General features: G+C 33.6%; 1 protein-coding gene across 1 annotated transcript in view; it reads right to left on the bottom strand.

Annotated features, from left to right (window-relative positions):
* Positions 1 to 6,384: 6,384 nt before the first annotated feature.
* Positions 6,385 to 26,763, bottom strand: part of LOC148690698 (uncharacterized) — a 64,237-nt gene continuing 43,858 nt past the window's right edge. The window contains exon 3 of the mRNA XM_088684989.1: positions 6,385 to 6,686. Coding sequence (XP_088541115.1) covers positions 6,385 to 6,686 — 302 coding nt within the window. The remainder of the gene's footprint in view (positions 6,687 to 26,763) is intronic.

Below are 26,763 nucleotides of genomic sequence, written 5' to 3'. Positions count from 1 at the left end.
TTTTCTACTTAAAACCCTTGGCAGCTAGCATAGTTTTAAATGTCTGAATAGACCAGTCTGTATTGTATTTTCTTCTAAACACCCACTTACAACCTATTGCTTTTGATCCTAGGGTCAAGTCTACTAAAACCCATGTCTAATTAAATATTAATCATTCATATTCATCATCTAAAGCCTTTTTCCAAAAGGTTGCATCTCTTGAAGTCAATGCTTCACTTAAACTTTTAGGACCATCCTCAACATTCAACAATATGGGTATTTTTTTAAAAACCTTTTTTCTATTTCCTTCGACTAAAAATACAATAGATTGAGACGAAATAAAATCAAAGCCCAGAGTCTTTTCTTTTCTTACCCTTTGGCTTTTCCTTTGTTCATTAACAGTTTCAGACTATTTTCTTTTCTCACCTTGAGAATGACTAGTAGTCGGATTAGAGAAAGGTGTTTGATCATTCTCTTTTCCAAACATTGAGTAGTTGTTATAAAATTTATTTTCTATAAATTTGACATCTCTAGATTCAACTACTGGATTTGAGTCTAAATTAAGCAACCTAAATGCCTTTGAATTTTCTGCATATCCTACAAATATGTTTTTAATTCCTCTTGGACCCAACTTGGATCTCTTAGGGTCCAATGCCTTGTAAAAGGCCACACAACCCCATATTCTCAAATATGACAAATTTGGTTTTCTTCCTTTCCAAATTTCATATGGTGACACATGTGTCTTTGTAGATGTAATTATGTATATGGCATCCAGTAAACTATGCTTCACCTCATAAATATTTAGGAGTATTAGCATTAATCATCATAGAATTAATCATTTAAGTGAGTGTCCTATTTTTTCTTTTTGCCAAACCATTTTGTTGTGGTGTATATGGTGCAGTTCTTTGATGTACAAAACCATACTCTTCACAAAAAATATCAAATTCATGTGAAAAATATTCACCACCTCTATCAATACGAAGGCATTTAATTTTCCTTCCCTTTTGGTTTTCAACTTTAGCCTTATAGCGCTTAAAACACTCAAAAGCTTCATCTTTATTAGATAATAAATAAACATAAGTGAACTTAGAACAATCATCTATAAATGTGATAAAATATCGTTTTCCTCCTCTTGTTAAAACACCATTAAATTCACATATGTCAGAATGTATTAAGTCTAATAAATTTGTATTTCTTTCGGCAGTTGGAAAAGGTTTCTTAGTCATTTTCGCTTGAATACATGTTTCACATTTATCATTGTAATCATCATTGCAAGCAATTAAACTAAGTGTGCGCATGTATCTTAAAGATCTAAAATTTACATGTGCTAAAAGTAAATGCCATAAATGAGAGGAAGATTCAACAATATAAGTAGAAGAATTCAATTTATTATTAATACTTAGTTTGAACATCCCATCACAAGAATACCCCTTCCCAACAAACATCCCATTTTTCAACATTAGTAACTTGTCAGACTCTAGAACAGTCTTTATATCGTTTTTACAAAATAAATTTGCAGACACAAGATTCTTTCTAATTTTTGAAACATGTAGTACATTAAGCAATGTCAATTTCTTCCCAAAAGTAAATTGAAGTTCAACGGTTCCTTTTCCTAGAACTTTGGCAGAATTATGATTCCCCATTAAGACCTTTTGATTATCCGTTAATGCTTCATATGTCTTGAATTGTGCCTTATCATTGCACACATGTATAGTAGCCCTTAAGTCAAGCCACCAATCGGATGATTTTATTGCCGCTGCCATCAATTCGGTAATCATGCCAATATGCATCATTGATACCATTGCAACAATGTTATCAATTCTAGAATTTTCCACCATGTTTGTGCTATTGGTCTTATTGGCATATTCCTCACTTGCTTTTCTGTGTCTACAAATACGAATGTAATGGCCTTTCTTTCCACAATGGTAGCAGACAACATTTGCATTCTTTTGATTGTTGTTGGAATTGGTCTTCTTAAACTTCCCTTTGTCAATTTTGACTTTGAAGTTCTTTTTATATTTGTTTCCTTCGACAATGTGAACTTTAGAGGAATCTTGATTTGCAAAATTCTTATCACGATTTCGAGTTTCCTCTTCAATTTGAGTAACCTTTTGTAAATCCTCCAAACTAATATCTTTCATCATGTGTAGAAGTTTCTTTCTATAGTTATTCCATGTTTAGGGTAATTTTACCATAATAGCCCCAACTGTCATAGGGTCCGGAATAACTATTTTAAGTTCATGAAGCTTTGAGACCAAGACCAATAATTCATGAACTTGGTCTAGGATGGGTTTGTTATCAAACATAGTGAATTCATAATATTTGAACATTAAAAATTTATCGGTACCTCTTTTCTCCATTGTGTACTTGTGTTCAAGAGCTTCCCAAATTTCCTTTGGAGATTGAATGTGTGCATACAGGTCATATAATCGATTAGATAATGTGCCCAAGATGTTTCCTCGACATACCAATTCATCTTCTTCATGCTTCTTTCGATCATCAACTATTTTGTCCGAGTCTTTGTCACTTGGTTCACGAATACGCTTCAATTTCAAGTCCAACACATATATGACATTTAGAACAATAAGCATGAAACGCATCTTATCCTTCCATTGGGTGAAATTTGATCCATCAAATTTATCTAGCTTGTAGACATCTTGATTGATATTCTTCAAAGCCTATCAGATTTGTTCTCCATGATGACAATAACACTTTAAGATTGTTAGATTAAAACATAGAAATATAAAGAATAATCCGAATAATGACTTTGAGGTACGACTTGAATCGTTTCCTTAAAGTGTTATTTGCCCCCACTCGAATGAGTTTGCTAAAGTGTTCTTGGCAAATCACTTCCAGGATACAACAAAGTATGAAATATTTGATTAGCAAAACCGAATTATATTCTCTTAGAAATAACTAGAAAGAAATTGCATGAATGTGATGTGAGAGATAAGAGAGAAAGGAATGTAGAAACAAATTTATGAAATTGTGTGTGAAACATTATGACACAATAGGTATTTATAGGCATTAAAGCACCCATTCATCGAGTCCTTTCATTTTAGTTGAAGATATACAACCCTTCTTAATAATGTTGACCCAAAAGACATGTCTTCTCACTACTACGAAACCATTTATTAGTGGCGTTTTGATAACCAACAAAAAACATATATTACTATAAGATATTAAGCAAAATCTGACAAAAAATGGACGCAGTGGCGGATATAATAAGCAACAGAATTGGCTGCGTCAGGAAATGAATTTTCCAACAGAAAATATTCTAAAACTGACATAAATTGTGTCGGATATAACCGACAATCAATACTAAACTACTGTCTGATATATATCAATTAATGTCGTTCCTGACCGCCAGAAAATTAATAATATCGTAGGATTCACATCCTCCTCCTGTTGGTCCTAACCGACAAATTTTTTTTTAAACAATAGAATCTACTACTTTCCGTCGGTCACAATCGACAGAAAAATATTAATAATTAAAAAAAATAAAAAAACTTTATGTTTGTTTTTTTTATTTTATAGAATGAATTAAAAAAAAAAATTAAAGAGTGAATAAAATAATCAAAGCTCGTAACAAACATAATATGCATTCAAATATAAATTAACCTACTATAATGTCTTTTGAATCCGCCATAACACATAAAGTAAATATAAATTAACCTACAATATAGTCATCTGAATCCGTCATAATACATAACTAGACAAAAAACATTTGTTCGACGTAGATAAAGTGTTAGACATATCCATAAGGAAAACCAACAAACTATTCAATAAAATCCGCCGAACCTCCTTGTGCTCCAGGGCCTTCTGCCAATCCTCCCTATAATCCAAAGCCTTCTGCAAATCCTCCATTTGCTCCCAAATACCTCAGCACATCACCATCAATACTACCCGACAACAATCCGAAAAACAAACCCAGGGATAATCCATTATTCAAACCACCTGGAGAAATATGTGAGTCACCGGGAGAAGCCATCTGAGGTTGATATACTGGCATTGGATATTGCGGCTAAAACGGCATATGCTGCATGGGATATATAGGCGCATGTGGCTGATTGGGGGCCGAATGCTGTGATGTCTGAGGGCTGAATGGTGGGCACTGCATATGTTGTGGAATAAGCAACATCAATATTTGTTGTTGTTGCATCAAGAACTACAGATTCATCACCTGCTGCTGCTGGTTTACCTGCTTCTGCAAGGTCTTTGATTTCTCAAGCTCAGCCTTTACCTCCGCCAACTTTCAGGAGGCTTCTTCCTCCATCCTCCTCAATTCGTTGTTCTCAGCTACCACCTTGGCCAATGCATCCTTAGATGATTTCCTAGAAGACTTAGCACGAGCTTGCATATGACACCATCTCTGGTATCACCCCCATGACCATAACCTCGAACCCTATTTCTAGTCTTAAAACCCATCTGCTCAACATAAAAATCTGTGTTCTAACCTCATAGATGTCCTCTTCTCCAGACTTGACAATTGACTGAATTTGGCTCTCTATAGATGTCTTGCAATATAATATTTAAACAAAATAATAAAAGATTATTAAGAGTTGAAATATAGAAAAATAAATAAGATTCATAAAAACAGATTCATCAATCAGGTTCATAAAAACAAAAAGATAAACAAGGTTCAAATAAACATAGATTCTGTGTTTAAATAATGTGTTAGAACACAGATTCATCAATCCAAATAGAAAGATAAATAAGAATTAAATACAAATAATCATAATCTGAAAAGAGTTATAAATCATTACCCCTCTCTGTTATGACGATTCATTAACCTAAGAGTCATCTTTCCGGGTATGGGTAGCTTGAAAAAAAAGAGATGGGATCTAGCTCCTTACCATGCTTCTTTAAATATGTTAAAAGAGAACAACAAATACATATTACCCCCAGATTATAAATACAAAAATAAAAAACACTACATATATTACAAAATAGCAACACATACCAATTCCTCGCGAACCCGAGCAAACGTTTTTGAACCAGTTGTATGGTTCATCGTTTTTAACTCCCGATTATACTTGTTTTTCTCTGCCACCTCCTAAAAAGTAAAAAAAAAAAAAAAAAAAACCTTATAAGACAAACATATTTCAATACCAAATATCAAATCATTAATTTTTTACCTTTGTTTTAGGATTATCCCAATACTCTAACATCTCAACCCACTGACCACCATCCACACCAGGGGGAGGTTCTAAGCACTCATGCTCTTGTCTTTTGGTGTAATACTCTGCTTTCAGACAATTACGATATTTCTTGTGTGCATGATCCGCAACATGGAGAGTCATGTTACGAATCACATACATTCTATCAAGGTCTTCATCAAGAAATATGATATTCCCCTATTTTCATAAAAACAAACATGTTAGTATAGATTCGAAATATAGTCTCAAAATATAGAAGTACAAAACAAAAATATATACTTTAATTCTTTCCCACAAAACTTCCTTATCATTTTCAAGGACCAAGCGCCAATCCCCCTTCAATGGAATACGTCTTGGATCCTTAACCTCCGAGGCTATCAATTTCAAAAATTCACCGGCATTTTCACTAACACTTTTCCTTGTCGAATCAAATAGACAAAGTTGTCTCCCTTTCCACTTCGGAATAGCAGCTCCGTGGGTCCTACATTCATTTTGTTCCTCCATAGAAATGGGTGGAAGTGAAAATGGAAAAGGGAAGACGAGTAAAAATGGGTAGAAGTGAAAATGGGAAGGAGAAGAGGAGTAAAAATGGGTAAAAGTGAGAATGGGAAGGAAAAGAACGGCTGAAGTGAACAAAAAATGGCTGAAGTGAAAATGGGAAAGAGAAGCTAAAGTGAAAATGGGAAGTAGTTGAAGGTAATAAATATTGTTGGTTATATCCGACAGAAATTCAACTAAAACCGCCAGGAAATTAAAATCGGACAGAGCTTTTATGTTTCTGTCAGTACAATGCATTTATATATGTCAGAACGGTGCATTTATAGATGTCAGAGTAGTGTCAGTTATGACCAACAATAAAGTAAATAGTGTCGGTTATATCTGACAACCTGACTAAAAAGCGCTTGCCTATTTAATATGCATGTCAGGTTTGTGTCGGTTATAATTGACAAAAATATCCAAAAACCACCACAAAATTTTCCTCCGTCGATTTTTGTGCACCTTTAATTTTTTTGAATCAAAGTTGCGAGAAATATCCCGCCCAAAATTTTGTTCTCTTCATGTCGGTTATATCTAACAGGGAATGACTGAAAAAAAAATAAAAATAAAAAAATAAAAATAAAACCATGTGTTTTTAAATAACATTTTAAATTTTAGCACACAAACTAAAATATTTTAAATAAAAGTCACCACACAAATTGAAATATAGTCTAATTAATACTTAAAAAGCATAAAGTAAATAATAAAACTATTCCATTTCATCTTCTGTTAGGTCATCATCGGCATTGACAAAATGAGGGAACTGGGTAGGCAATGATAATATTTCGTGAAAATGAGTCTCTTCCATGCCAACCCTTGTATACAAATTTTCATTGTCAAGTACACGATCATCCAAATCAGGTATGGCATAATCATCAAGTGCATCTTTATCCTCTAATATGTCAAACAAATCTCTCGGTTGCATTCGAACAACAGCATGCCAATCTTTTTCAATTGTGTCCTCCACGTAAAATGCTTGTAATGCTTGTGAAGCTAATATGAAAGGATCCTCTTTAAATCCCAATCAATTGAAGTTTAATAAAGTAAATTCATATTGATCGGTCTTTATATCTCTTGGACTTTCACTATTAACCCATTCACACTTACACAACATCATAGCTCGACCCCTTTCTCCTGCTTCGGTAGGGCCACAATATCTAACCTCAAACATGTCTATGACTTTGCCATAACAATTCACTTGCCCAATTGCACCAGGGACATTTGCAGGTACAAAGGCATCACAATTTTGATTCTTATGCTTATCGTCCACAGATTTTGTACGAAATATGAACCCATGAATAATGTGACTTTTATATTTCATCACAACCCTACTAGGATAATTGGCTAGCCAACGCAAGTCTTCAAATATCAAGATGTCATTAGCATGACATCTTGAATTATTCTATAATAAGTAAAAGGATAAAAGTTGACATAACAAATATAAACACGTCATAATTATAATGTAAAAAAAAAAAAAAAAAGTAATAATGTGACTGTTATATTAACTCACATGTTGCTTGAACCATTATGGAAATTCCTTCTTACTTATCTCCTTGATTTGTCGCACAGTCAACCTTGCTCGACGATGTTGATTTTTCAAGAAATCCTCATGTTGCCTAGCCAACCAAGTCTAAATATGCTTAACGAATTTTTCAAAGTAAAGAAAATTGATAAAACATTAAGACATGACTAGATGTTCTTACCTTCTAAATGGGTTGACCTCATCACAATTATTTAGAATGTATCTATGGCACTGATCAAGAACATTTAACTCGAGCTCCACATTTTCTCCTCAACCCATATAACTCGAGCTACACAATTGTCTGAAAATTGCACTCAACTCTAATAATATCATAGTAACAGATTTAGGCAAAACCGCACGTATTACAAGCGGGAGTAACTGTTGCATTAAAACATGGTAATCGTGGCTTTTCAATCCATGTATTTTTCGTTTATTCAGATGCACACATTGCGACAAATTTGATGAATATCCATCGGGAATCCGAATAGTAGACAACACTTCACAAAATGCAGTTTTTTCTTTTTTTTTTTCAACGTGAACAATGTTGGAGGTCAAAATGTTCTATTTCCTTCCCTACGTGGATATTGTCCTTGTCTTATGTTCAAGATTTCAAGATCTGCATGTGCAGCCAATCCATCCTTAGACTTTTTATCTATATCTAACAATATTCCCACTATATTGTCACATATATATTTTTTTCAATATGCATAACATCAAGATTGTGTCTAATCAACAGATGCCTCCAATAAGGTAGTTCATAAAAAATAGATTTCTTCTTCCATTGACTCTTACTACTTGTACTGCTCTCAGCTCGTTTTCTGCGTTGCCCAACCGAAGCATCTTTCTTTGGTTTTCCAAAAGTAAATCTCAAAGTACAAAATTCTTCAAGACATTGTAAACCAGTCCATTGCCTTGGTGCACTATGATGTTCTCATCGACCATTAAAAGATGTGGTTTGCCTTCGAAACCTATGATCAATAGGAAGAAAGCGTCGATGCCCTAAATAGCAAATTTTACGACTCACCGGCAAGTAAATAGATTCTTTATCATGCATGCAATGTGGACATGCTTTATATCCATGTGTACTCCATCTTGATAACATTCCATAAGCCGGAAAATCACTTATAGTCCATAAGACGGCAGCCTTCATCGTAAAATTTTGGTTGGAATATGCATCATAAGTAGGAGTACCCACTTCCCACAACTCATTCAACTCATTAATCAATGGATGCATGTATACATCAATCTCTTTACCGAGACTGCGCGGTCTTGGTATTAACAGAGACAACAACAAATTCGGTTGTTTCATACACATCCAGGGCTGTAAATTGTAAACTGAAAGGACCACAGGCCATGTGCTATGGTCTTGCCTCATTTTTCCAAAATGATTAAATCCATCACTGGCCAACCCTAATCGAACATTTCGAATTTCTGATCCAAACTTCGGATATAAATTATCCAAATGCTTCCACGTTGAAGAATCTGAAAGATGTCTCATAAACCCATCCTTAGGACATTCAGTTGTGTGCCACCTCATATGTTTAGTCGTATGCTTCAACATATACAATAGCTGCAATCGTGGTTTTAAAGGAAAATACCATATAACCTTAGCTGCAATTTTTTTTCTCGAGTCATCCTCTTCATTGACATTTTTATATCTTGATTCACCACAAACTGAGCATGTGGTCAACTCCACAGTGTCTTTCCAATAGATCATGCAATTATTGGAACACGCATCAATCTTCACATACGTTAGACCTAAGTCATTTATAAGTTTTTTTGCCTTATAACAAGATTTAGGCAGACAATCTCCATTAGGCAACATTTTTTTAATTAACTCGAGTAACGTGGTGAAGATCCCATCAAACATTCTTGCTAAACACTTGATTTGATACAATCTTACAACCGCCTCCAATTTTTAAATTCATTACAACCTGGGCACAAATCTTAATCTGCCTCTTCAAGCAACTTAAAAAAAGTCTTGACCTCTTCCAGACACCCTTCCCCAGAAAGGGGTTCAGTGGACGGCCCAACACCTTCTTCCATTAATGGTTGGACAATTACATCATTAAGAACATCATGAATACCAGTTGTCACATCCCGGCCCGGGCGAGACTACTTCCCGGGCCCGCTCCACCACCGTAGCACGATATTGTCCGCTTTGGGCTTACCATTCCCTCACGGTTTTGTTTTTGGGAACTCATGAGCAACTTCCCAGTGGGTCACCCATCATGGGATTGCTCTAGCCCCCTTCTCGCTTAACTTCGGAGTTCCTACGGAACCCGAAGCCAGTGAGCTCCCAAAAGACCTCGTGCTAGGTAAGGATGGAAATATACATTTAAGGATCACTCCCCTGGGCGATGTGGGATGTCACACCAGTCAACCGATCTCCTGTTTCAATACACGACCCAACACCTTCTTCTCCAATCCCCATATTTTGCTCTCCAATAAAAGGTTCCCTATGATGTCGCCACGAAGCATTTTTCTAATATTTATCCATATCATACAACACAAAATGTTCAACAATAATTTCTCCAACAAAAGTATATTGATTACAACATCTTTTGCAAGGACATCTAAACTTATCGGGGCAAGCACCATTCGCAACTGCTTGATCCAAAAACAAATTAATTTCATCTATATATGCTTCCAAATTTCGCGATATTGTCAACCAACTCTTTGCCATGTTTTACCATTGTGCGAGAGCAAATATTACTTTGCAACTAAGATGCATACAATCTTTCAATCCCTATCATGTAGGCATAACTCTTAGAAATTTCAATCCCTATCTTTCAACTTCGAACTATCACGATTGCAATTTAATTTCCAACACCTATCACAGTAAAACAAATTTAAAAAACAATAAAAGGTTAACAAAAATATGTTTATCTACACTCTTGATTATTTACTAAATTTAAGTTTTGTATATCCTCATAGCAATTAGAGTGAAATATTTAATTAATTAACATAATATATACTTATATTACTAAATATTACCAATTTATGGTATATTAAATATTATCAATTTAACATAAATATTTACAAATAATATTTATCTCAATTTCTTCATAACAATTTAAGTAAATAAAATAAACTAATGGAACACAAATAATCCTAATTTATCATACTAATTAAATTAAAATCTCTAAATAAATAATCTTGTTTGTCGAACAAACAATTTAAACATCAAGTAGTTTAGCAATAAAATCTGAACTATTGAAGAATTCTGTTGTTGATCTACTCTTTACGTGGTCAGCCAACTACATAAAGCCCTTGCAAAATCAAATTAGAAAATAAAAATAAGAAATAGAAGATGAAAAGTATGGAACCAAAAGAAATGAAGAGAAAAAAAAAAAGATGAAATGCTTGATGAAGAAAGAAATAGAAGATAAAAAGTATGGAAGCAAAAGAAATGAAAAACTTACTGTGAGATGAAGAGAACAAAAAGATTGAAGATGAATAGAGGAAAATGATTGAAGATTGAAGATAAAGATTGAAGATTGAAGATGAAGATTGAAGATGAAGATTGAAGAATGAGGATTGAAGATGAAGAAAAAGAAATTTGAATGAACAATAAACAAAAAAACTTTTGGCGTAAAAATAATAAAATAGTCTATTTCTGTAGGTTATAACCGTCAGAATACTAAAATAATAACCGCCAAGATACTAAAATAATAAAATAGTCAATTTATGTCGGTTATAACCGCCACCATTAACTTAAAAACCGCTAGAATATATAAAAAAATATTTAAAAAAAAATATTCACAAATACTGGCGGTTAAAAAGAATTTGTGGCGGTTTAAACCAACACTAATTATCCGCCAGTAAGTACTGGTGGATATAACCGACAATAACTAATTTTTATCTGACACTAATTAAAAAATGTGTCGGATTACTGTTATCCGACATAATGGCTTATTAACCGCTACCATCATCCGACACTTAAAGCTAATTTTGTAGTAGTGTCTATTTAGAATTTTCAAAAAATAAATATTGACTAATTGCATCTTTTAATTCTAGTCATACAATTTGAGTAAGCATCATGTTTTTTAACTAAAAGTTGTAACCATTCAACAAGATATACAAAAGGTTGCCGACTGTAACTTGTTGCGTGCTGCAGCACCAAATCATATATATATATATATATATATTCTTGAAATATTCATCAATAAGTAATCAAGCTATTTCCTTTATTACCAAATAGTTTTATGATGGAACCTCAACTTTCTTCATGATATTAGAGTACGTTGTCCCATGTGCGAACCCCAACGGCCAAACGCAGTTCACTTTACCCAATTTGCCACACGGAGGGAGTGTGTTAAGAGTATGAATCTCACATCAGGGAAAGAAAAGACATTGCATGTACTTATAAGTAATTTGATTATTTCTCATATTGGTAATTGGTTTTATACTAGAATCTCAACTTTTTTCACTAGTAAGAGTTTTTCCTTTTGTATAAGTTTCATGAATTTCTTTTTATTTTATTGGGAAAAATTAGAAAATTTGCATGTTGTCCTTAAATTGCTTTATAACCCTGTTCTCTTTATTTTTCTTTCATTCTCCATCTTTGGGGTATATGATAATCATTTGGTGAAAAGGTGGTGGACTAAGAAAATCTCAGATCTCATTGATTGTCTGACGGACAGAATTCAAGGTTCCGACTTTTTGACCCTCCGTCGCTAGATCTCATCGCACCACCATCTGGTCACATTGCCGAATGGAACGAACTCTCAAGTTGGAGGAGAAGCGTACTGTACAAATTCATTATTTAAAGTTTTGCGCTTGTGATTTTCTCTTTTCTCCTCGCTAAATCTAGCGAAAAACTGTTCATTTTGCTATTTTAGTTAGTCAGATAGCTAGTCTGTTGAACTTGGTGTTTTCTTAGTTTTGCTACATTTTTCATTAAATAACCAAAAGCCACTCTTTTAGCTAGTCTTTTGGAGATGCTCTTATGTGTGCTAATCCTATAATTTGTACACTAGTAAAAGGCAAGTTAATATGAAAATGAGAAGAGTATTGTGGAATGGCATGGCCCGCCGACAATTAGATCACGATCGTACGATAAGTGTATCTTAGAAATATGTCATCGAAGAAACTCATATAAAGAAGTTCTTATCCAAAAATTTATTTTAGAATGAATAGAAGATATCGATCAAATCCAAAACAGACTTACACAGAAGCTTTTTTTATTTTATTTTTTTGAGAAATAAAAGCATTAATTTAAAACGAAGCCTCAGAAACACCCGATACTCCTAGAGTCAAACAAGGAAGCATCATTAGCTTGAGGAGGGATCATCCCGTCCCAATACACATACTACATACTAACATGGTGGCCTAAGGAAGTTATAGCACTACCCGTGAAATTCGCTTTAAAAACATAGTTTCACTCCACTAAATCGAAGGAAGAAGCAATCCATTTGATATCTTCGATATTTGTTTTGCTCCTTCCAAGTCGATGCACATCTTCCAGTAATTGTATCAATGACAAACGTTGAGTCTCCTTCGACTATAATTTTTCGATGTTTCGTTGTCTATCAAAAAGAAGAGCATCACTTGGTGTCATAACGAATGCTATTGGTTATAATGACATGTGGTCTATTTTATTAGAGTTCAAATTTTACAAATAGAAACCGTTATTTTTTCAAAAATTAAACATCGGGTTGAATAATGAATGAGGATATAGTCATCATCTATTGTATGAGAACATAACAAGCCACATCATTTGTCATTATATATGCACAAAGTATGTGTAGATGCCCAATAATTTGTTAATGAGATAGGATTATATTAGTATATAAGAATCGTTCTAAATGAGAACCATATTCAATGATGGCATCCACACTAAAATTTTAAATTATGCATGATGAGTAATATATAATGCTAAACAAATTTCTCAAAATGAGTCATAAAAAAGTTGTTTATATATAGTATTGCACAAATTAAGACAATAAGTGCTATGATCAATCGCATTATATGTGTCTTAAGCTGAGTTTGGTTATTTATGTTTATGAGGTTTCTCACAAATGGTAGCAAGGGCTAGCCCACGCACGACATTCACGTCCCTCAAATAATAGTGAAAATCAGCCCATGCACGACTGATTCTAGTATTTGTAGTGAGCAAATCCTGACTCTAATAATTATAAAGAAAGTTGAAGTTTTACTGTAAAATTAATTGACAGATGAAGAGTAACTCAACTTATTTATAAATTTATTAAAAAAACAATCCTTCTTTCTTATATTTTGAAATTCATTCTCTACAAATTATAGTTGTTTGTTTGACTGTAAGTGGGGGTGCTACAAAAATCAAACCGTCTAGATAAGTGGACATATAAGTGAATATATGCAATGACTTAAAAACACACGAAAATTTGATGGCAAAAACAGATGTATAACTCATAAATAATATATGTATGTATGTATGTATGTATGTATGTATCGGGTTTCTAATTGGTGGAGTGGGTGTGGGTTTTGTCATTTGCTGAATAATATTCTTCTCATATATGTTTGTAGATATACCATATGTATTCCGGGTTTATAATCATGGCCGTGAAAATTAGAAAGTGTATTTACACACTTACTTTTATTTTTTATATTTTTTAATTTTTTATCATTTTATTCAATCCAACGATTAAAAGTTAAAAAAATATATATAAAGTAAAAATAGCTGCAAATATGAACATTATCCAAGATAAAAAGGATGGATGGATCATGGAATATGTATTTGGATCTGGTTGCATCGTGATTCATCATCCATGTTAAGTAAGATCAAAATAATAATAATTCTATACAAATTATACAAATAAAATAAAAGGTGGAGTGCGATCAAATCGATCGTCTGTGAGTGTCTGTGAAAGTCGTGTTTATATCAATAATATGTGGGGTTGAGTTTCGTGATCTCCAGGTATTTTATACTTTTTCTTTCTCGTTATGATCTCGTGATGCATTATTTTAATTATTTTCTTATTTATTTTATGTAAGATGAGAGAGAGAGAAGAGAGAGCGTGGGAGGGGACGGAGAGAGAGGAGTTGGTGGGTGGACACGAAAGCACGCGTTGCCGGTACAAGGAGGTGCAGTCGTATGGGGTGGTGGGTCCATTGGGGTTGCTGAAAAAGCCTGAGCCACGCCCTTGCGCTGCTCTTTGGTCCCACGTACCCACGCCCACTTGATTCCTACACAAATCAGAAAACTGTGCAACTTGCCAGCCATCATTTCTAATTCATGGCTTGAGAAAACTCTGCTTTTGGAATTCATGCAGTTTTTCGTTCATTAGGGAGGAGGGAGGGTGAAGAGGAGAAAGAAAAGGGGAGAGTGAAATTTTACAGGTCTTTCATCGAGAAGAAGAAAGGATGCGGAAGGAGGAAAGGGGTAGAGAAAATTAAAATTAATTGTATTTGGTGGTGGGACGCATATTAAAGTTAATTGGGCAAGTGTAACTCCACGTGGGTGGAGAGTCCCTTCATAATCGCTTTGGGGGTGATTCTAATTTAATTTTAAGGGGTGTATTCAATTGGGATTTTAAAAGATTTTAATTATTTTAATGAATTTAGCGGTATTCAATCAGAATTTTAAGATAATTTATTAAAATCCTTAGAAATCCGGATGTATTCAATTAGAATTTTAAAGAAGTTTATAACATTTCAGGTGTATTCAATTAGAATTTGAATTTAAAGAATTTGGAAAAGTTGAGGAATTTGAGGGAATTTGAGAGATTTTGTAGTGTATTTTAAGTATCCACAAATTTCACCTCTCCTCATGAGATTTCGAGGGAATTGAATCAAAATTTTACATGAAATATCTACAAATCAGTTAAACTCTATAAAAATCCATAGATTTATAAATCCATTAAAATCTCTCAAATTCCCAATTGAATATATCCCTCTTGGATGTTCTTCAATGAATATGTTATATATGATGTGACCTGTGAATCATTTGAATTTTTATTTCTAGTTGTTTTTTTTAACAGCAAACAAAGAAGAAGTCGAATACATTTAATTGAATTTTTTAATACATGGATCCCATTAACAACCAATAGAATAAAAACTACAATTAATTTTGATTATTTTTTTAATAGTTAATGGAACCCTAGGCCCAATAAAATAATAAAATAAATATTTGATACATCCATTATAACATAAGAGAATTTAGCACTTGTATTTAATTTGTCACATCAGTCATCAAATAAAATTTTGACATATTATATTTAACATCTCCTTTAAAAATGCTTTTAAGCATTTCTCATCAGAGAAACTCAACGAAAACTCAAAACTTAAATAAAAACTAAGTTTAAGGATTGGTAATGGTTTTTTCTTGAGAACTATGCTGCTAGATTAGATCGATTAGCATGCTAAGCTAAGATGAGAGAATTAAAGTATTGGCCACATTGAATTTGGAAGAATTTAGTCCAATTGAAATTTTGATCTTGAAATTAAGGATCCGTAAATATGAGTTCTTGAAAGCGTTACGATGTAGAAGAATTATTTATTAAATAATACTTTTTATATCTTAATTTACTTATCACATATTTTTGTTAATTTTTTATCATTGATCTTCTTTAATTTATTCGATTTGACGATCGAAATTTGAAAGGTATATGAAAAGTAAAAATGAATGTGTGAATACTAAATAGCACTACTCTATTTCTTTTAACCATCTCCAACCTTGGGTTAAAACCTAAAATTTTTAGCCCAAAAAATTTAGGTTTTAATCTAGCAACAATTTTTTTGCTCTAACCCTTCTGAGTTAAAATTTTATCCCCAGATTATTAAATAATGAATTTAGGCTAATTTTTTTTTTCTTAAAGCAACTTTTTTAAAAGAAAATTTTTTGTAGACTATCCTAATTTAATTTTATCATTTTTACCCAAAAATATTTAGACTCCAACAAATATTGAAAAATCAATAACCGACATCATGAAACTCGTGAAACACTATGAAAGAATATGACACATGTAAGATAATTTTTTTTTTTTTTAATTACTTTAGCTGTTAGATTTAAATTTGGACCGTTATATATATTTTTTTTACCGTTGGATTTCATCAAATTAGATCTTAACTATTGGATTCAATGAATTTATAAATATAAAAAAAAATACATATATGGTGGGCCAGCCTCATTAACTCAGGAGGGAATCCTGAGCTAAATTTGGCCTAGAAATGAGTTTTGAGTTTTAACTCATATTTTTCTCAAGGGTTAGAGTAAGTTGGGGTAGGTTTAGAAACTAAAATTTGAGTTTTACTCCAAGGGTTGGAATAAGTCTTAAAATAAAGGTGGTAAAATGACCATTAATTGCCACATAGTAATACGGTATAATGGTATTCCTCTTCACTTATAAGCGAAAGGTCTTAGATTCGATTCTCACCAAAGGCGAATTTGAACTAGTTAGTTCATTGTGAGGCTAAGTTCACCCCCTCCCTTTTAGTGTACATAATATCATTTGTTAAAAAAAAAAAAAAAAAATCATAAATTTTTATTGTGACAACTTCAAAACTAATACTCACAGATTTCTAGTTTAGAAATCAAAACTCAAAAAAAAAATTGTGCCAAATCTTGAGAACATTAAAGAAAAATTAGACTCTGCTGAAATAATTTTAAAAAAAATTCCAATAATAAAATTTGGCTTCAAGGTTGAACCCAGAATCTGTGCTGGTAGATAATATACATATTAACTATTAAGAGCGTTAGATATACAAAATTCAGAATGTGAATAGAGATGGATAGAACTTGTATTCTCCAATGGAGAATGTACATGGTCTCACTTTTGCGAATAATGTACTTTCAACGTATAAATTCATATTTAAAATCGTTGAATTCTTTAAGCATTATTTGAGTATCATCTCACAAACAATTCATTCGAATGGTAGATCATTCTTGTTCCATACAATTGGATGCATATATGATCTTCAATTTGAATAAATTTTTATAGATATGATCTACAAATAAAAATATAAAAAATTAAACGATTTCATAAAATATAGTTGGTGAAAACACGCTATTCGTAAGTAGTTTTAATATGTGCATTCCTCCAAATATTATCCACAACAACAACAACAAAGTCTTTTCCCACTAAGTAGGAAAAAATAGAACCTCCAAATATTATCCAATATTTTTTTTTTTGAACAAACAATATTATCTACACTAGGGGGGAGGGGGTGAGTTTAGCCTCACAATGGCTAGCAATAATGTGGTTCAAATTTTCTTTTGGTGAGAATCAAACCTAAGACCTTTCACTTACAAGTGAAGAGGAATATCACTATACTGTAGTACTAATTAGCTATTTTCCAATAAAATTAGCTTCCATTAATGCGAATTATATTGGAATAATTGGGTTTTTAATCCTTCTGGTTGTTAATTATTAGGTCATTGCAATTAGGGAAAGGAATGGTCTTGGCAATTTTAGAGTAAGACTTGACTCGGCGGAGGAATCTAATGGTTGCAATGTCGGTGTCCACTGGATCCTCAACCAGCATCACCACAATAATATATGCAGCCATCACCTCCAGTTTAGGTTTAATACGTACGAACATAATAGTTTCTAAAAAGAGGAATATTAAGTCGTAATCAGGTTTATGCTAAACAAAAAGATTGCGATCTTCAGGTTCAAAATTCAGTGATGATTCTGGCTGGCTATATATATGCACCATCATGCATGTACGGAATAAATATTATTGATGGTTTTACAGCCGATTAGTAAATACACGGCTGCCATTGAATTAAAATGAATATTGACCTAGTATTTCGCTTTTTCTTTCCTTTATAATTACAACAGTTTGGGATAGAGAATTTGTGCTCAAACTAGCAAATGTTCAAAAGTTTTAAGGTTCAAATTTGTTCTCAAGTACGTGATGGTTGCCAATGAAATGAAGGATGTTCCTTCAAAAAAGTAGTTCTAAAAGTTTAAAAGTGATTTATTTTAATTGCTAAGATTTATTGCTCAATTGCAGTTGCTTCGACTATTGAGGGTAGTACCATGAGAAAGATTTTCACAGGAGTTAGAACAAGAAACAACACAAGTGGTAGGTGGCTCAATACAAGTTTGGATGTGGATAGATTTAATCCCACATTCAAAATGGACCACATCAATCTTCTACATAAAAAAGGTAGTTTCCTGTTAATATTACCAAAATCGTCAAAGAAAATCTACACTTACTGATAACGCTTTATGCAGTGGCGAAAGTTAATCATGTCTATGAATTCTGATGCGGGTTTGATCTCTACCGATTCTCCTCCCCCAACAACTTACTATTCAACCCATTAACGTTATCTCTTTACTAAGAAATCTAAACACCTAAATAGGTCTTGAGCATGGTGCATCGTGAACAATTGATATAGATCAAATGATAGAATGATCGAATGTCAAATTGAAAGGCGGAAAGATAACAAAAGAATGTTTGGCTGATTTTAACTCTAATGTCTAATTTGGGCTCATGCCTTGCCGTTGCAAAGAGAACAATGTCATAAGTTCAACTCATAATTCTTAAATTTTAAGATGTTTTTGGGATTTATCTATTTGTTTAATTCTTTTCCTATTCGAACTCCTAGAAAAAGCTATGGTTAAGAGACATTATACCTTTAGGGTGCTAGGGTTTGTTATTTTTGGTGTTATCAGTCAAATTACTTAAAAAAAATTTCATATTTTCTGGTGAATTCCAATTTACTTGCTCTTAAGGTTATTGTTTGATGCCTTTTCTTGGTCATGATGTATTAAAAATTCGAGAGATTAAGTTAGGACCAATATTGACTTTGGATCAAATCTGTGTGTCCAAACTGATTCGTACGTCGTACTACAATAAGCACATCCTAGACCGGCCACTTTGACTGAAGGATAACATTACCATAATGCATGGCTGGATGGACCACACGATGCATGTATATTCAATTGTTACAGGAGATTGAACCTATATGTATGACATGTACCTAAAAATGTGAAAAGAAACTCGTTATGAATTCGCTATATTTTTACATCTCTGTCATTGAAAGTTAGCATTCTAAAATGGTCATAACTATGAACTGACTCCCTATATTGATCTTACTTCTGATAAATTACTTAGCTATGTAGTTCATACAACAAAGTGTGCGGATTAACACTTTGAAAAAGACAAAACTTACATCGACTCAAAAAGTAAATACTCCTGTTGACTACAAGGCAAGTATATAAGATCGACATAGTCGATCAATTTGGTGACATACATACTTCTTAATTTACAAATCTCAAGTCGCTTTGATGATCGATCGTATATGTCGTATTTTCTACAGTATAATCGCATGATCCGCAGCATACTAACAGATTTTAATCTTGCACTTGTGAGCGAATCACCTAATTATTGGCATATATTTTTCCTGTTTTTATTTTTTGTTTTTATGTAGCTAGTATGTCTTAATCATATAAGGATGTGAAAAGTTAATTGTATCTAGAAGAAGCTGCTAATCTTTCCTTGGCGTATTAGGCATATTCTTTTTCAACCAAATAAAACGATAATTTATTTAGTATATATAGATCCAAAGTACAAGTGGACATCATGTAAATCTAACCGGTGAATTAAGACAAATTATGCAATGCATGCGTGTTGACTTAATGAGATGCCAAAGAAACACAAAAGTTTTGATTTCTAAGGTGCGAGAATGATAAAAGGAGAGCTACACAATCACCATCTTTTGTCCTTTACTACTTCTTGTTCCTCAATTTCTACTCTATCAAACTTTTTCCACAAAGTTGTTTATACAAGAAAGTAGCACATGTAGATGAATTTTTGAGGCTGGTTACAGAGATACGTATCATTTAGTGATATGAATTTTATGTAAAATTTAACCATTGCAAACATTTATTAGATTTTTATTGAAAAATTTAACTGTTGATTATATATTTAGATTACTCAGTGACACGTAGAATGGGAAAACAATTAGAATGTTTAATCTCCTTTACTTACAATTTAATCATGAAGGGAATTAATAATGGATAACTAATTAAGCTTCTTCTTGAGTCGTGGTCATGTCATGGTTTTCAATTTTAGTATTTCCCTATTGCTGTAGAGATTAGTAAGTATCACGACTCTCTGTCAATGCAAATTATTGATTCTGTTTATTATTACGAGCTGAATTAATTAAAAAACCAAAAGAGCCAACAATAAATTAGATCGTATGCAAAAATGGTATGAATAGTATTTTTAAGGTAATAATTTCTCCTTTCCATATTCAAGGGAATCCAAAAAAAAACACAAACAATAATCTTATAAAATTGTTAACGCTAATGATGACCTATGGTGGAATCTTCGATCCAATTAATGTTAAATTGATAGGGCTTTGCTTCTTTGTTTGGTTCACTGTGGAAAGCAATGCGTAATAGTTGGTCGTTGTACACGTGGTGCTTTCTCTCCCACGTAGCTGATTGCACGGCTGTACTGGTGATTTAAAATCATTTGTCGTTCTTGCTGAGTTTGGATTAGGCTAAATGGTGACTATATATCTACCGTTGATATATAAACGGTTAACAGCGATCAACATATGCGTGCAGATAATCTTTGTTCGTTGTTCTTTTTGAAGTATTAATATGTATCAAATTAATGCCCTTTTTTAAATGGAGTACCCACAGGAGGAAAAAAATAAATACTCGGTATTGTAAAATTGACAGTGTGTGCAGTGGAATAAATAAACAAAACGTAAAATTTACGAGGTTTCTCTACAGTTAGTATGACTGAAGTACGTCCTCGAAGCAGCAATGATGCTTTATTTATAATATAAAAGTAATAAGATTACAAAGATAACCCTCTCTATTTTCTCCTATCATTTTCTTCTCTCTGCCGTGAACCTTGTGGCTTCTCTCTTCTTCCTCTCTTCTTCCCTCTTTCTTTTCTCTATTTTCAGTCGTAAGGCTTTGTGTTTTTGTGTGTGATTTTATATGGAAGGATGAGGCAGCAAATGGATCAGTGGACAAACATGTAGAGTTGTAGTAAGTTGGCCATCCACACATTGAATGGCTTATAAGATTACAACACTCCCCCTTGGATGGCCACTGTCTTCAATTGACTTGTTAAAATCTTAATCTGTTTTGGACGCTCCCCCTGGTGAGTTTCTCCCCCTAATTTCAAATTCTTTAGGCTGATCATTGATCCTTCTGCTTTAATCTCTTAGCGGGGAGAGTTGCCAAAAGAGGTGTTTTACTTGTGTTAACTTTCCACAGATTTTTTCTTGAACTGGGTTGTAGGACTTTCTGCTAGACTTGCACAAAGGTCTGAATTTACTCCTTTTATCTAGAGCTTAATTTGATTCAAGGGTGGTGAACACTTGATCTTGAATCGGACTTATGATTCCTTCAAAGGCCGTCGAAGCTTGATCTTGAATGAAATTGGACCACGAAGAGCTTCACGTGACAAGTGATATTCGGATTTGTCGGGGATGAATCAGCACGTGTTTATTGTGCTTGTTGATTCTCCACGAGCTTCAATGTATCATTTTCACTTGCCTTATCTGTTCCCCTTGCAGAAGTGGTATTTTTCCTATGCAGGTTTGACATATTCTCTTGCAGTATTTGTCCTCTGATGCAGGAGTGGAATGCAAACTTTGCATTTGAAAAGTCCTTCAGAACACCACTTCTCAGCGACTCATCATGCTTGGCAGCTTCAATCATCATATCAGCATTTTGAAAATGAGTACTTGAGAGTAATGCTAGGTAAGCAATCAGGAAAGTTTCCAAGCAATCGGTTCCTGACTGGAAATTTGATTTCAAGTTTCGACTGATTGCTTTCTTTCTCCTTAATCCTCTAGGTGAGCATAAGGACAAAGAAAAGGACAGAGAGATTGCATGATATGAGATATTTTTGCTCTCGTCCCTGATTATATGAGATATTCTTGTTCTAGTGTGACGTATTTAAAGAGGTATTCTCAAAGAGGAAGAAAACTGAGTATTTCGAGATGCTTTGTTGAAGATGCATTCTCGGAGAGGAGGAAGAGTTTAGGCATTTTTGCAGGTCTGTCTTGCCATAGAGGACGAAGGTCGACATATATAGAGTTCTCTCAATAACAAGTAGTGGTGATTTGCATTTACTCTTGTTAGCAACTATGATGTAATTAGAACAGTAAGATTCAAGCGTTTTCAACTTTATCAGAGATTTTTGATAAAGTTGCATGTGATATCCAAAAAAGCTGAAATTGTGTGTGAAAGGTACCGACAAATTTTCATCTCGGAAATCCGGCTTTTGAAATTCTAAGAGCAGTGTCTCTTCGATTTTTGAACATGTGGCCCTGTTGCATCTTCTTTTATAGAGGCATCAATTATGCTCAAAATGCATGCTCGAAAAACTACTGCATGTAGAATTGTCCCTTTCTTGTACTTTTGACATTTTATCTGACCTCATTTTTCTTTCATCATTTCTGAAAATGGCTTGCCCATCTAACCTTTGTTTAGATTTAAGTTTCAGGAGGGATACAGACAAGCCGCGTCAGGATAATATATGGCGCCCGTCCTTCTTATCTTCTAATAGTACTCTTACAGTTGGAGACTCTGTGATGAAAAATAGCATAACCACTATAGTGGTAGCTAGGAATCTTCTCACTCTCAAGGATAACATAATCCTTTCAAACCGGTCTGATGAGTCAACCGTTCAAGACTTTTTGGCTCTCAGTATTCAGTGTGCGGGCTCTGTTTCTAATTTGGGCCAACGCCTACTTCCTCGAACTCACCAAGTTGAATCATTGATGGCTGAGGTGGCAAGTCTTAAACAAGAGATTAGAGGGCTCAAGCATGAGAATAGAGTGTTACACATGGTTGCAAATAATTACTCGAAGAGCATGAAAAGAAAGCTCGACCAGCTACTTCCGAAGGCCGAACTCAAAATGACAATCAGGGGTCGAGTCTTTATTCCAAAGGCACCCATTGTCTCAACCGTCTAGAAGTTTCACCAAGTACTGAGGCTCCAAACAATCAACCTCTAGTGCCTTCCCCTTCTGGGGTACTTCCGAGTACTGAGGCTTCACATGAGCAACCTTTGTGAAAGGTTCCCTTCTATTTGTTTGTTTTAACTCATGTGTATGTAATTTCTCAGAGATATTAATAGATAAGCTTTATTTCATTCAATGTATTGTGCCAAATACAATAAAGCATATACTTCACTAAGATGTAGTACTTATGGACCAAATATCAATTATCTTTACCTTCACGAAGATAAATGATCATTCTTAGTGTCTAAATAATTTGAGTATTCAACTCATAATCTTCAATCCATATGATTCTTTATAAACATCATGGATAAGATTTGTGTTGGCATATTGTTCGATTCTGCAGTTCGAGATAATATCACTCTCAACACTTTATAAACTTTTTAGACTTTTCAGGAGTCTAAATCTAATATTATCGACTCTTGCAAGAGATTTTAGTATGTTACAACAATATCATAATGACAGTGCTCACTAAGGCCATTTATACCATGCATTGGTATTTAAGTACATATTTTATGCTTTACCCTTCCAGGGTTTTCTTCAAGCAATCTGAATCATTCATGGATTTTCTAGACTTCATGACACATTTTCCTTTGGAATTTATACAGAGCAACTTGCTTCCATGTATATTTGAGGGATTTACTTATGGAGATATGATGTGGACGACTCATAACCCTTCGTATATAATTCTCCATTCATATGAACTTGTTTATAAGAGCATAGTTTCAAGTTTCAAGTAGTAACCTTGTGTCATATCATGTGAGTGTAATTCACTGTATTACAAATGCCCATATGTAACCTCATTTGGTTCAACATCTTTTGGCTATTTGTATTATATACACATATATATAGGTCCATTTTTCCATGTTCTTACAAGATTGTAATGGAATTTCCTTTCTCCATTTTTGGCAAATAATATTTCCTTTCGTCAACGAACAAAAGAACGTGACTCAATATCAATATAGCTCATTGATGAATTTAGTAGCTACTTGTAAAAACCAAAATTACCATTAGTTGTCATCAATCATTGATCCCATATTCTCATGTGCATGCACATGCATAAAAGCTTTTCATTTCTTTGGATATCCATTGCCTTTTCAAGGGCATTACACTATTTCTTCCAGGATAGTCATAATTTAGAGAATGCGGATCAGAACCTCCACTAAAGCATTATAGAGCTGGGATTTTAATCTCCACTTCTGGGAGTTGAGTAATTGGAACCTATATGTCTATCATTCTTCATGCATGAGGCATCAACATTCCCATGTTCGCAGATTGTCCTTTTTGAGACATGTATCCATACGGCGACTGTTATGCTTCCAGCATGCAACAATTATGCTTTGGGAATGCAATAGTTCAATAGTGTCATATTCTCTTCTTTCGAAGTACTGAACGTTTTGAATCTAAGGGTTTTCCATGCTTCAGGCGTGTAACAGATTTGTTACCACATTATTTTGTCCAATAGGAACATCAATTCATGTAGGCACATTTGCAACAAGTATATGTGATTTATTACTTTCGTTGCATCATTAAATGCATCTGGCATTTGATTTGCATATTGTTGCATCATTCAATTATTCTCACTTCGTTTTTGTATTGATTGCTTCATAAATCAAAATAAGACAAATTCTCTTCGTTCTTCTGGAACAGTTTTTTCTCATCATTATTCTGGAATGATATTTTCTCATCATTCTTTTGGAACGATATTATTTTCTCCCCCTAACGGCGGGAAACCTATCTTATCAAAATCCTAGTCTGCAAGTCGCGTGGTAAACATATCCCCAGTCAAAGGTTCCAAATGTTGAATGATAGATGGTGAATCAAATTCAACATATATTTCTAGTTTGCCTTCAGGCCTCATTTTTAGTACATTGTGGCAGTGCAATAGGCACATAGATAACATAATAAAAAAACTTGTACATGTGTAATGTTTGGCTGGTGCCCAAATACAAGTTGTACTGAGAAATATTGATGGTTGGTAACTGGTCTCAACCAAACTTCATAGTAAATTATGTATAATGGTATGTCCACATGGAGAAACACTTGCAATCTCGTTTTCATGAGCAGATCATGGGTAATCAATTTCATCCCCTTAATAAATGATTCTGCTAAATCATTTTTAAGTATAAACATGAAGAACATGGTGTTCAACATCAATGTCCAATGACATGCAATAATCATCAAAACTTCGAGATGTAAACTCTTCAGCAAAATGTATCATACATCAAGGAACTTCTGGTCCTTATTTAATATCCTATGAATTGGGATTCTCATGGTCTTTATTACAATTAAGTTGTGGCACTTCGGCTCTTCAAACTTAAGGTACTCATCAAGGAACTTCATGTCTGATCTTGAGGATCATGAGACTTCATTTCTGATCTTTTTGCATGATGGAACTTCGGGTCTAATCATTTTATGTGATGAGGATCAAGAAACTTCAGGTTCTTATCTGATCAAGGAACTTCGGGGCCAGTATGTACTCATCGTAACAAAAAGAAGTACAATAAATAAATTAAAGCAATATGAGGTAATTCCAACCATGGTAAATAAATTGCTTTTAAGTAAATAAAGCTTGTGACAAGGGATTTGATTTAGCACCATTCACATAAATATCAAAGCTTTAAAGCAAAGGGTAATAATTCTACCAACTATAAATAAATAGAACTTGTGATAGGACTTTAAAACAACACCATGCACATAAATATGCCAAAACAAAAAATGCAATGATTAAGTCCTTATCTTTTGCTTTTTTTTTCTTTTTCTTGGTCTGCCATTTTCTTTTATTTTATCCCTTTTACTTTTATTATTATTTCACAGTTCGAAGTCATTTTAGTTATCCAAGAAATAATAGTAACACTAATTTCCAATTGGTGTTCCTCTTTCGGTGAGTTTTGAAAAAATCGAAATGGTTCCCATAAGTTTTGGAGTCAAGAGTGTCTGTAACTTATGAGAAGATCAAACCGTTATATTTAGTTCAAATTTTAGTATGATATGGATAAGAGGATACTGAACAACTTTCATGAAGAAACAATTTTGATCTGAGTTACCGAAATGGAGTTTTGGTACTCATAAGGTGCCTGTCCAATTTTCTACCGAAATTGGAAACTGGTTTGGTATTTCAGGCATCTGTGATGATCGCACAGTTGGAATTTTCTGAAAATTTGATATGTTGTAGGTACTGGGCGGATGAACAACTTTGAAGAAGAAAGTATTTCAATCCGAGGTCTGCAAGTTAGAGTTTTGAGGTTGTTTACATGGTTGTCAGATTCTTTACGAATTTTGAGTTTGTACTCTTTTACTTCTGCAAAGGATGATATATACAGTCATACAACAATATATATATATTTGCTTCAGGGAAATCAGTAGTACAAAGATTTTATGATGAAATGAAAAAAATTTCTTATCTGTGAGAGTCCAGGCAACATAGGTGAACATGATTTGTGGCTTTGTGCTTTCCACTGACACTAGAGCTTCTCGTGCTGATAACGTGTTGTAAAATCGACGGTGTGTGCAGTGGAATAAATAACCAAGACACAAAATTTACGAGGTTCCTCTACAGTCAGTGTGACTGGAGTACGTTCTTGGAGCAGCAGTGATGCTTTATTTATAATCTGAAGTAATAAGATTACAAAGATAAC

Source organism: Pyrus communis, chromosome 15 (assembly GCF_041283825.1).
Source record: "Pyrus communis isolate YQ-2024b chromosome 15, ASM4128382v1, whole genome shotgun sequence".
Classification (NCBI taxonomy): domain Eukaryota; kingdom Viridiplantae; phylum Streptophyta; class Magnoliopsida; order Rosales; family Rosaceae; genus Pyrus; species Pyrus communis.
The sequence above is the reverse complement of the archived record's forward strand: the minus strand, read 5'-3'. Positions and strand labels throughout refer to the sequence as shown.